General features: G+C 42.4%; 1 protein-coding gene across 5 annotated transcripts in view; it reads right to left on the bottom strand.

The window, feature by feature from the left end:
* DPP6 (dipeptidyl peptidase like 6) overlaps positions 1–13,466 on the bottom strand; it is a 910,604-nt gene that overhangs the window by 271,754 nt on the left and 625,384 nt on the right. For all 5 annotated transcript variants that reach the window (XM_053608766.1, XM_053608764.1, XM_053608762.1 and 2 more), the window contains exon 5: positions 9,521–9,595. In XM_053608766.1, the coding sequence (XP_053464741.1) occupies positions 9,521–9,595 (75 nt within the window). The remainder of the gene's footprint in view (positions 1–9,520; positions 9,596–13,466) is intronic.

Genomic DNA, 13,466 nt, shown 5'->3' with positions numbered 1-13,466 from the left:
TTCCCCTCCCCTCAGGCCGCTGTTCCCACGCAGCAGTGTCATCCCACACGGCCTCACACGGAGGCAGCCTTTAAGTAGCTTTCCAAGATCTTACACATGTTATTTGATTTTCACAAGGTAACTGTGTGCATCATACTCAGGCAAGACCCAGATGAAAACACACATTTCACGGATCAATAATGGCAGTTTTCAACAGTCTAATCTAGTCAGAGTCGCAGAGAAGTAGGCCTTATGTTGTAGAAGAGCAAAACATCGGTGTGCCAACAAAACACTCCAATGCCGCTGAAAGGAAAGACGATGGGAAACAAGACTCAGAAATTAATCACAGGGTAAAGGGGCTTCTGAGCAGCACTAATGGGTGCAGGACCCACTCTGAGCAGCACTGGACCAGCTTCTGGTCCTGGCAGCTGTTCATCGCCTTCTCCAGAGAGGGGAGCGGGGGAATCACTGAAGGTTACAGTCCCCTCCTGCCGTCTCGGCAGGTGCTGGGCTGAGGCAGGAACAAGGCAGCAACTGCAAAACGCTGCACAAGGACTCTGCTCTCCAGGGAGACCTTGCAGCCCCCGCACATGGAGGTGCGAATGCCTGCATGTCTCACGGCAGCTGACAGTCAGGCACATGGAAGGGACGTGTCCTGCGTGAACCTCTGAACGTGGTCAGCTGGCTCCCAAGGTGAGCCCTGGAAAGGTTCTGTAGACAACACAGAAACAACTAGCCCACAGTTGCCTGAGGCACTCGCCGGCAAGGATGTCACCAGCACATACTCTGAGGAAGAAGCAATGGTAGAAAACAAGATCTCTCTTTTTTTTTTTTTTATTAAATCATAGCTGTGTACATCAATAAGATTAACAGACATTATTGGTATATATCAAGCATTATAATTCAAATACAGTTTTTTCTTTCTTAAAAAAAAAAAAAGAAAGAAAGAAAACAAGAGCCCCACATCGGGACAACAGCTTTTGATCGTTCCCGCAACATAGGAATTAACCTGCATTGATTTGTAGCAGTTATAATTCAGTTCATAGCATGGGTTCAATAATTTATAGCCAATCCCTCTACTTTACTTATAAAATCCATATTATTTTTAAATTTAATTAAGATATAGATAAATGGGTAACTCCATCTGATGGGTGCTCTGCAGATTCTGGAATTCAAATTGGGTTCAACTCACTAAATAGGCTTGATCAAGACCATCCGTGTTAGGGTACTCATTTAGGTTTATATGAACTATATATTTCATAGTACCTTAGTTGCCAAAATAGGCCATTATCAACTCCCCACAAGGACAGGAGGAGACAAGAAACTTATATATTTCTTGTGAAATATATATATAATAAAAAAAATATATATATATATATATAATGTGAAAACTGCTTCAATTCCTGTAATGTAAAGCTCAGCTTCAAATCATCCTTACTCAAGATTTGAGCAGAGTAAATCTCTAAGGGAAGAAATCAAGACCTAGAAGCTCCACACTGAGCCCACCTCCCCTCTGAGGGGGAAGCTAAACATTGAGCCCTCTCCCCTCTGAGGGGGAGCTATATACTGAATCTGATTCCCTTCTGAGGGTGAAGCTATATACTGAGCTCTCCTCCCCTCTGAGAGGGAAGCTGCACATGGAGGCCTCTCCCTTCGAGGGGGAAGCTATATACTGAGCCCTCTTCCCCTCTGAGAATGAAGCTATATACTGAGCCCTCCTCCCCTTTGAGAGGGAAGCTGCATATGGAGACCTCTCCCTTCTGAGAGGGAAGCTATATACTGAGTGTGATTCCCTTCTGAGGGTGAAGCTATATACTGAGCCCTCCTCCTGAGGATGAAGCTATATACTGAGCCCTCCTCCCCTTTGGGAGGGAAGCTATATACTGAGTGTGATTCCCTTCTGAGGGTGAAGCTATATACTGAGCCCTCCTCCTGAGGATGAAGCTATATACTGAGCCCTCCTCCCCTTTGAGAAGGAAGCTGCATATGGAGACCTCTCCCTTCTGAGGAGGAAGCTATATACTGAGTGTGATTCCCTTCTGAGGGTTAAGCTATATACTGAGCCCTCCTCCTGAGGATGAAGCTATATACTAAGCCCTTCTTCCCTCTGAGGGGGAACCTATATACTGAGCCCTTCTCCCCTCTGAGAGGGAAGCTACACATGGAGGCCTCTCCCTTCTGAGGGGGAAGCTATATACTGAGTCTGATTCCCTTCTGAGGGTGAAGCTATATACTGAGCCCTCCTCCTCTCTGAGGATGAAGCTATATACTAAGCCCTCCTCCCCTCTGAGGGGGAACCTATATACTGAGTCCTCCTCCCCTCTGAGAGGGAAGTTGCACATGGAGGCCTCTCCCTTCTGAGGAGAAAGGTGTACACAGAGCACTCTCCCCTCTGAGGGGGAAGCTGTTGAAGCTAAAGAATCATTCAATTTCCCAATGTATTACCAGCATCTGCCTCTGGGAAAAACCAAGAAGGGGGACTGTCTATTATTTGTTTATTGACCAGGTTAGGAAATGTTATGTAGACACCTACATAACAAGAGAAACACCTTTTATTCTTCTGTATGAAGAATACATTGCTAAGCCTGTTCAAGTCTTGCAAATCAATTTCCAGAGCATCTGTCCATGGATGCAAGATTTGCAGGCAAGATGTGCTAGAGATGAATGGAAGACATTAACCCGGGTAAAAACAACACCGGGGTGTGAACGGGAATGCCATCTCTGCAAATCGCCATCTCTGTGAATCAACATCTCTGCGAATCTCCATCTCTACTAACAAATTAGCTTCCACAGTAAGTAAGCAGTATCATTATTAACTATAATATACAATCCTTACAAGACAAAAAGAACATCATACTCATAATATTTCATAATATTTCTTTGAATACTTCTCTTGTTAGTATGCAACTTAACAAAATCCTTTAAGAAATGTGCCAGTAAGCCAAGAGAAACACATCCACATTTAATAACCTATTTCTCACTTTTAAGTTTATTACTGAAGTTGAGATTCTGGAAGTAGTGCAAAAAGTAAGTAAGGTTTTCACTGGGGTTCCACAGGAAATTATAATAATACTATACTTCTATACATTTATATAACATCTTTATTCCACAGAGCTTGAATCTGTTATAAAAATAAAATGATAGTATGAAGATTGTACTATACATCAAGATCGGGGTTAGTCATCTTCTTACATTATTCATTTAATTTGCACAAAACTTAGGCAAGTAACTTACCATCCATCTAACCACCCACAGAATCTCTGAGTCACTAATGAACTCATTATCCTCATTTCTCTGACAGAAAAACTGCAGTCATCTCACCCTCTTGGCCATCTAAATCATTTGCAGACGAGGGAGGAAAACTTGGTTTCCCTGTCTCCCTGCCTCAGCACACTCTCTTGAGATGAGCCTATAGTCACACCACCTTGTGTCTGTAATTTCTTGGAAGCCTGGGGGATGCAATGGTTTGAATGTGTCCCCCAAATTCATGTGTTAGAAGCAATCCTCAAAGCAACGGTATTGGGTGTTGGGGCCTGTCAGAGGTGATGGGGTCACGAGGGTGGAGCTATCACAAACTGATCAGTGTAATTATTAATGGAGTAGACCTGTTATCATCAGAGTTCATCATGCAAGTGATCCTGGCCCCTGTGCTCTCTCTGTCTTGCACACTCACCCACTTCTCCCTTCCACCATGGGACAGCCTTGCCAGGTGCTAGTGACCCGCACTTGGACTTCAAAGTCTGCAGAACTGTAAGAAATAAATCTCTACCTCTTTTATGTTTACATGGATGGAGCTGGAAAATATTCTTCTTAGTAAAGTATCTCAGGAATGGAAAAAAAAAATCCAATGTACTCCGTACTACTGTGAAACCAATTTATAATCACTCACACTTGTATATGAAAATGAAACACAACTATAGCCTAGGATGAAGGAGGGAAGTGGAGGGAGGGGTTATGGAGGGGGTGGGTTGATAGAGGGAGGGTTAGTAGGGGGACCACACCTATGGAGCACATTGCAAGTACAAGTTGGATCTATCGGGTGTAGAATGCAAATGCCTTAATACTGTATTTGGGTAAATGAGGTAAAAGCTATTTTGATTAGTAGGATGTAAGCACTCCAATTTGTACAAATAATCAACACATCAAATCCCATAATGGCATAAATGTATTTATGATCTATGTACAAATGACTTAATAAAAAAAAAAGAAATTCATTATGAATCAGTCGCGGTATTCTGTTATGGCAACAGAAAACAGACTATGACAGAGGCCATATAAGTAAGAAAGGAGTTTATTATATTCTATGAGCAAATGTATCCTTTAGCAGATGGCAGGGTCCTTACATACCACATAAATACAAGAGATCACATTTTCTTAAAATGGTGTGGTAGGAAGCTTCTGAAACAGCTTCCAACGATCCCTACTCCTGGCATCATGAATAAAGAGTCCTCTCCCTTTGCATGTAGGCTGAGCTAAGTGACCTGTTTCTAATAAATAGAATATTGTCAATGTGAGGGACCTCACTCTGACATTTAGTCACAGAAATGGTGATGTCCACCCTGCTGGCTCTCCTCCACTCCTCTGAGGAGGCAAACTGCCATGCTGTGAGCTCCCTTGTGGAGAGGCTCCCTCTGGGAGGAACCTCTGGCAAAGAGCTAGTGAGGAGTTGAACCCTGTCAATAACCATGCAGGTCAGCCTGGACACAGAGCCTTCTCCAGTCGAGCTTTGAGATGAAACGGAAGCCCACATACAGCTGCGTAGCCTTTGGAAAGATTCTGGGTCAAAGAATTCAGGGAAGTGAGCCCAGACTTCTGGCCCACAAGAACCATGACATAATACATGCTGTTTGCTTTAAGGCACTAAGTTTTGGGATAGTTTGTTATATAGCAACAGATAACTAAAAACAGATCAGTTAACCTGCATCAACCCATCTGTGCTACCTGAGTAACTGTGTGATCGCCTGAAAGTTTAGAACAAAATCCTAAAATATGACCAGCTTTTGGACAAAATTTTATTTGGACCAGAATGGTGTTCCACTGGCTACAAAAATGATCATCTCAATTAATTCCTCTAAAGACTGCAGTGAAATTCTTCACAAATATTCAGTGGTTTTTTTTTTTTTTTTTTTTGTAGAGACAGAGTCTCACTGTACCGCCCTCGGTAGAGTGCCGTGGCGTCACACAGCTCACAGCAACCTCCAGCTCCTGGGCTTACGCGATTCTCTTGCCTCAGCCTCCCAAGCAGCGGGGACTACAGGCGCCCGCCACAACGCCCGGCTATTTTTTGTTGCAGTTTGGCCGGGGCTGGGTTTGAACCCGCCACCCTCGGCATATGGGGCCGGCGCCCTACTCACTGAGCCACAGGCGCCGCCCGGTTTTTTTTTTTTTTAAGAAAAATTAATTAAGAATATTTTCCAGGGGCGGTGCCTGTGGCTCAGTTGGTAGGGCGCCGGCCCCATATACTGAGGGTGGCGGGTTCAAGCCCAGCCCTGGCCAAACTGCAACCAAAAAATAGCCGGGCATTGTGGTGGGCGCCTGTAGCCCCAGCTACTCGGGAGGCTGAGGCAAGAGAATCGCGGAAGCCCAGGAGTTAGAGGTTGCTGTGAGCCGTGTGAGGCCACGGCACTCTACCGAGGGCCATAAAGTGAGACTCTGTCTCTACAAAAAAAAAAAAAAAAAAAAAGAATATTTTCCAGATGTAAGTTCTTTTCTCTTTGAAAGTCGCAGAAAACAATTTTAAATGATCTAAGATATTGCATTTAAAGTTTTATCTCCTCCCAAAAGAGTTTTGAAAACTTTTCATATTTGTCTATATAAGGTAACATGGCTGATCTATTTAGATAAGTTTGTTTTAAGGATTTTTTTTCTATTAATATAGTTAACATCGTTTTCTAATTATAAATAAAAAATTATTATCTCCCAACATCTAACTTATTTTCAAGAGGACCCTTCAGAAACCACATAAATAAAACAGGGCATCGGTAATAATTTTTCATGTTCCAGACACGCCACTTACGGACCTATATTTACCTGCCTAAAAAAATTGGAAAAGTGCCTGGGTCTGAAATCTACTTGATAATTGACTTGTTCATATATGTTTTTAAGGTACGTTTGAGGCATCAATAAAACATGGGGCTGACATAATGATAACTGGAGATTTTGTATGGTTCAAGGCTGTGAGTCAAGTTAAGGATTCAGTAGTATTAAAAGGGGGATCAGCTTCCCAGCCCAGTGTGTTTGGGTGAACAGCAGACAGAAGCAGGGCTGGAAGCACGCAAAGTGGAAAATTTGAATTTTTTTTTTTTTTTTTTAGTGGAACAGTAACACAATGTAATGAAATTTTAATGTAAATGAAGTATTTACTCAAATAAGTGACAGATGCCCAGTTTCTGAACAGTTGGTCTAGTCTAAAATGTTTGTATGATAGTCTTTTTAAGAAAAAGTTGAGCTAGTTCATACAGACAAGATACATTAGCTGCCTTTGAGATGCACTGGTAAGAATGTGATCAGCATGGATACAAATACAAAGTTCTGGTTTCCCCACAATTAGTTTGGAATCCCATATCATAATCCCCACATAAGAAATATTGTGTAACCCTCATTAGAATATCAAAAACTTCAAAAGGTCCTGCAGTAAAGAAATTTATTAACTGTGTTTGACTAGAGTTCTCAGGTTCATTTGAATATAGAAGATTTTATAAAGAATACCCAAGAGAGGAAATGCCTATGGCTCAAGGAGTAGGGCACTGGCCCCTTATACCAGGGGTGGCAGGTTCGAGCCTGGCCCCGGCCAAAAACCACAAAAAAAAGAATACCCAAGAATGACACACTATTAATTATATTAACTAATAATGATTATTATATCATTAATATGCTATTATTAGTAATACTTGTTGATAATAAACACAACTTAAGAAGTCCTGATCTAGTCTACTTATTCCAGAATTACAGACCTACCCTGGAACTTGAAACCCATTCCCTTTTCTAAAATCATTCCCATCTTAGTTTATCCAGTTTGGAAGTTCTTCCTAATATATAACTTAAAATTCTCATGCAGAATCTCCAGCTCTGTCCTTATAATTATTCCTCCAGAAGAACAGAGAATACTCGCTTGAATAATCATGTGTTCAGTAACTGCTCAGGAGGTGAAAGTTGCTAAGTATTACTTCTTTTATTCAAGCTAAAAGTATCCACTTGTACATATATGTAAATTTATTGAAAATGTAAATATAAATATAAATACAAATAATACGTAAAAATAAATGTAAATATAAATATATATTTACATTTTCAATAAATGTATATATATATAAATGTAATTATACATATTTACATTTTCAATGTTTTAATCATTTTTATAGTTCTCTTGATCCACTCCAAATTTTCTATGTTTTCCTTCACTTGAGAAAACAGTCTGGACGGCCTTACTCCAAATGCCAACATAGGCTGCGAAATAAGAAATGGTTATTTCAAGGTTTCTACTTAGCCAGCATCCTACATGGTGGGGACTCAGGTTGAGCAAAACAATCTTTACCAAAATGGTTATCGATCCAGTGGGACTCCCGGGCACTCTTTCAAGCACAGTGCTGGGGAAGAGGAGGGAAACTGGTGAATTCCATCATGCACAGAACCACAGCTGTGCAGATGGGGGCTCTTCCAGATACGTGAGGACCTTTTCCAGAGCATTCTGAGGAACAGACACATCATCTGTTTTGCTTCCAGGGCAGGATGCTCACCACATCACAAGGTGTTCCATCCCACTGCTGGGGGACTCTAGGGATGAATGGACTGTCCAGTGAGGTAGCCTGAAATCTGTCTCTCTTTGATGCCCCGACTCAGGCTCAGCTGTGCCTCCCGGGGCGGCATAGAACACATCCATGGAAGTCTTTCAAACATCTGCTGACTTTTCTCTCTTCTTCAGGTGTGAAGATCATATTTTTGGTGATGTTCGAGGATGATGAAGGGAGTTGAAATAGTCTATAATCCATGACCTCACATCCACATGCTTGAAACTTACAGAGGCAAGCTCAGGGCTGGGTTTAGAAAACACAGAGAGTCCCGAGCCTTTTTTTGTTTTGTTTTGTTTTGTTTTTTGAGACAGAGTCTCACTATGTCACCCTGGGTAGAGTGCTGTGCTGTCGCAGCTCACAGCATCCTCAAACTCTTGGGCTTAAGCAATTCTCTTGCCTCAGCCTCCCAAGTAGCTGGGACTACAGGCGCCCACCACAATGCCTGGCTATTATTTTTTGTTGTACTTGTCATTGTTGTTTGGCAGGCCCAGGCCAGGTTTGAACCCACCAGCCCCAGTATATGTGGCTGGCACCCTAACCACTGAGCAACAGGCTCCAAGCCCAGCCCAAGCCTTTTGGAATGTCAATTTCACCAACTGTTCTAGATCGAATTAAGAGTACAAATTGTTCCAAAGAATTTGGATGGAGAAAATGTAAGATTTTATATAATGGCCATTTAAAAAACTGAAAAATGGAAAACTGAAATAGAATTTTAAGAAATCTACAGTTGGAGAAATTAAGTTAAAGTCTCCAAATATATAACCCAGTTGTCAAATCAACTTCTAAAAAATTTTTTTTTAAATCATAGAATTGGACTCAGATCTCCATGCAAACTAATCCCCGGCTTTCCTATCAGGACACCAATCGAGCCTGACCAGCTCACAACAGAGGAGAGTCTCTCCAGCTCACCAGGGAGCTATCCTGACCTGCAGCACAACGCAGGCACCTGGAAGCCTCACAGAAGCATCAGCCACTATAATTACGACGGTTTCAGAAAAGCTAGAAAGGCAGCAGAACTCTTTGAGTATGGCATAAAATTCCTAAATGCATATTTTCAAAGTTGTTTATCTCTTATAAGCTGAAACATCTGCTTCATTTATACAAATAAATGTCAACTCCTAGCTTATTTAAAATTAAAGAGACAAAATGGATTTTAAAATATCAGAATGCTAAATTTTAAAAAAGAAAGAAGAAGAAAGGACAAAAGCCCTGGCTTAGGAAGTTTTAAGACAGAGTTTACACAGTGAGATTTTACAGAAAACTCTGGTGAAATTTTATGGGTGGTTCACATATATGAAATACTAAAAACAGAGATTGTACAATAGGAGTGATGGTTCACCTCCCTGGAACACTGAGGTCAGGAGATCATTAACATGGATTTTAGTTTAAGGAGAACTTGGCAGTTACTTTTTGTTCTTAAGATAAAATTTATGGTTGGATTGTGGAAACAGCAAGGACAAGTGATTACACAAAAAGTCAACTATATATAAAAAACAAGTTCTCACCATCTCCCAGAGAAGAACCTAAGAAAGCACCCTGAAATCAGTGATTTTTTTTGCCTACAATGCAGATTTTTATGCCCTTCCTGTCTCCCAGGTGGCAGGATGACGTGCAAAACAGACTATTTCAGGCTTTAAAATGCTTCAGGTTTCAAGATCACTAAGAAAGAAGGGCCAAGAAAATACATTAAATGAGGTACCAGAATAAGGACACGACTCTTTCATAGACAGAAAAGGGTAGTTAGTACTCACTGGTTCCACATTGTATGAAAAAAGTGCATATTCTCTATCTGGAGAGATTTCATATTTGACGGCTCTTAACGATTCCTAAAAGAAAAAAAAAAAAAAGACTTGTAAAGTATTACACGTAACTACTGGGAGTCAGGCGAGGACACTGCACCTGCTGGTGCCATCTTACCCTTGGGCATGTCAGGCATCGCTAAGAACACGGTCATGCTGTTTCTTTGCTAGCAGAACAATGTCAATGAAGTTGCATTTTCACATTTTATTTGGATTTTTTCAATTTTCTTTTTTTTTTTTTTTTTATTGTTGGTGATTCATTAAGGATACACAGAACCAGGCTACATTGATTGCTTTTGTTAGATAAGGACCCTCTTAGCAAAACACATTTATTACTGTTATTATTACAGCACCTGCTGAAACAACTCAACAGCAATGAGCATGAATGCAGATAACCTTTGTCACAAGACCCCCACGCTCTCCGTGTGCTTCTCACTCAGACTTAGGAGCATATGCAGAGTTGTGACAAAACAGAAATCATGTTGTACACACTGCTTTGCAATTTGCCCATATGGGCATGACTGCATGTCAGCCTTTACAGGACTATCACTTTCTCCTTCAAATTTCTTCACAGTACACAAGGGATTCTATAATACATTAGAGAAATCATCAACCAGGCTGTATTTCCTTTTAACTCACCCCACCCTCTGCATGGCACACACACGGCCACACAGACACTCACACCCACCCTGAGGAGCCCCCCACCGCCTGTCAGCCTGGTACATCGCTCTGTGTGTGCTCAGCCAGCCATGTGCAAACACAGCCATATGACACGGTTAGAAATGGTCCCACATCACTACACATCTCTGCACCTTAGCTTTCTCAGGCGGCAATACATAAGGAAATTGTGATTCCAAGAAACAGGGTTCTCTTGAATTAGTGACCTCTAAAGATTTCATAATATTCCATGGTCCACACTGCGGGCTATGCCTTCACTACTCACTCAATCCTTGCCAAAAGGTAACAATCCATTCCTGCTATTCATGGTAGTTATGTTACAAAGTCACCACTAACTAACACTGAATTAGTGGATACTAATTCAGGGAGATTCAAGGTTAGGGTCCTTTGAACCTTGGTCACAACATTTTTGTCAACTGATCAATAGATAACCTTGCTTATGTGGGTTGCTGCTTAATGACACTGTATTGAATATATATTGTTGATTCATTAACTGAACTCAAAGTCTACATACAGCACTGTAACGTATGCCTGAACAAAGCTTATTTAAAAGACATATTTTCTCAGTAAGGCACATCACAGCCTTTCTGTACTTAAAAGCACTATATGTACTTCAACACCATGCCTCAGGGCCATTTTAGTTTTTATTTTTTTATTATTAAATCATAGCTGTGTACTCAAGGCCATTTTAAACAGAGAAATCAGCAACATAAAACACAAACATGTAAAAAAAAAATGGCACAAAGGAACACAAAAACGATAATAGTTCACAGTGTTAAGATTTGAAACAAAAAAGCTGAACACTGCCTTGTTCTACCTCAGCTGGAAATGCACAGTTGAACAACTCAAATGCTTCTCTGCCATGGCAGGGAATGGCTGCAAAATGCTGTATTACTTTGGGAGTTACAAGTAAGTTTTACCACGAGGTGAATTTGCAATAGGAAAGCTTTGAATGAGGATCAACAAGCTGGAACTATGAATAATGAGGATCTGGCGAGCTGTTCCTATGAACAGTGTTGTAATAAAGATCCTAATCTATCTGTTTTTAGGGATGCGTTGGTGGCTTTAAATTTTTTTAGAAACAGGGTCTTGCTCTGTCACCAAGGCTGGAGTGCAGTAGTATGAGCATAGCTCATGGCAGCCTTAAACTCCTGGGCCCCTGAGGGGTCCTCCCACCTCATTTTCCCCACTGAGTGGCTAGGGGTGGGGTTGGTAGAGATGGGATCTCGCTAGGTTTTCCAAGCTGTTCTCAAACTTCTGACCACACGTGATCTTCCCGCCTCAGCCTCCTAAAGTGCTAGGATTCTAGGTATGAGCCATCTCTCCCAGCCTCAAAATCTTCTTATAGCACAGATATCTAAGGATGAGACTGATGATGCCTAAGTTCTTTAAAAATTTAAGCAGGTTTTGTCAAGTTGCTTTCCAGAATGTTTGTGGTATTTGCACTCCTGCTACAGATGTAGGAACGCATCTTCTCTCCCCTTCCCCAGAAGCACAACGCGTTTTCTCTTCTCTCTTAGGGATATGAAGTCACACCTCGCTCAGAGTTTAGCTTACACTTCCTTGCTTCTGGGTATGTGGTGTCCTCACTGTGCGGGCTCTGGGCCGTGCTGATTTTATCTTAGCAAAATGTCTAGCCACACCCCTGTGGAAGTTTTATTCTGTATGCTCTGATTTTTCTCCTCCTATCCTGTGAGCTCTTAACCAACCACTCGGCCAAAACTGCTCTTCTCGAAGGTACCAGAGACATGGGCCAAAGGCCATAATTTCTCAGCTGTCATCTTACCTGACACATCCCTCACTCCCCTCCCCAGAGCCCTGGCTGCCCCCGGCTTCACACACACACACACACACACACGCCTGTCCCCTCTCCCTCGCCATGCCTTTTCATGCTCTCTGGTGCCTTCCATCGTCTCCCCGGCCTCAGAATGGCGGAGTGCCCAGGAGTTACGACCTGCATCTCTTCACTTCCCAGGTGACATCATCCAGGCTTACGGTCTCCAAACCACATGCAGACTCAGTTCCCAGCTCAGATCACGGGAGCCTGTGCTGGGCCCCACCCTGAACTTCAAACTTGTCTGTCCAGCTGCCTTCTTACTGTCTCTACCTGGTGTCAAATGGGCACCTCAAGTCAACAGGAACCTGCCGAGCCCCTCTGCTCCTGTGACCTTCTGCAAGCTTCTTCCTCATCTCGGATAGGAGCTACCCCAATTGGCTGTTAGGTTGAACTCTTGGCAGTCTTCTCTTTGTCTCCGTCTTATACACCTTACACATGGGTGGCCAGGGAATTCTATAAGTTCACCTTAAACTATGATCAGAAGCACCCTTCCCCACCACCACCACCCCTGCCAAGGGCATGGGTGTTTGGCCTCGAGACCCCATAGAGGCTTTCTCTCTGCTCCTGCATGGCCATCTCGCAAACACTGTCACCACCTGCCCTGCCAGCAGCCCTCCCACAGCTCCCATCTCCCTTGTGGTAAAAGCCCAAGTCCTGCCTGACCAGGAGGCCCTGCCCAGCCTGGCTCTTGGAGGTCTCTATGTTCCCGTCCACCCACTGCCCCATCTTTCCCCCATTCTCACCAACTTCTCCTGCCTCCTGGAGCAAGATGGCCACCCACCAGGCTCAAGGACTTTGGACCTACCCTTTTCTGCTTGAAATGCTTGAGATCTTTCATTTATTTTGGTTCTTTCCTTGAAAATCACCTTCTAAATGAGGCCTTCCACATCCTTCGATGGCTGTGATATCTAGAAATTAACAGCCTCACTCCAACTTCTATAATGATTTATTTCCCTAGACCTAGTCATTACCTAAGATAACATACATTTTAGTTATATATGCAGCGTGTCCATAAAGTTCACGTGTAGTTTAAGATAGTTGTCTATTCTATTCTATTTATTTATTTATTTATTTGAGATAGAGTCTCAAGCTATTGCCTTAGGTAGAGTGCCGTGGCATCATAGCTCACAGCACCCTCCAACTCTTGGGCTCAAGTGATCCTCTGGCCTCAGTTTTTCTATTTTCGTAGAGATGGGGGTCTCGCTTTTTTGCTCAGGCTGGTCTTGAACTTGTAAGCTCAAGCAATCCAACTGTCTCGTCCTCACAGAGTACTAGGATTACAGGCGTGAGCCACCACATGGGCCTAGTCGTCTATTTTTAGTTGCACAGGAACTTTCTGGACACCTTGTATATATTATATATTTATCCCACATATTGTCTGAC

Source organism: Nycticebus coucang, chromosome 11 (assembly GCF_027406575.1).
Source record: "Nycticebus coucang isolate mNycCou1 chromosome 11, mNycCou1.pri, whole genome shotgun sequence".
NCBI lineage: Eukaryota > Metazoa > Chordata > Mammalia > Primates > Lorisidae > Nycticebus > Nycticebus coucang.
This window is presented reverse-complemented; position numbering and strand designations above follow the sequence as displayed.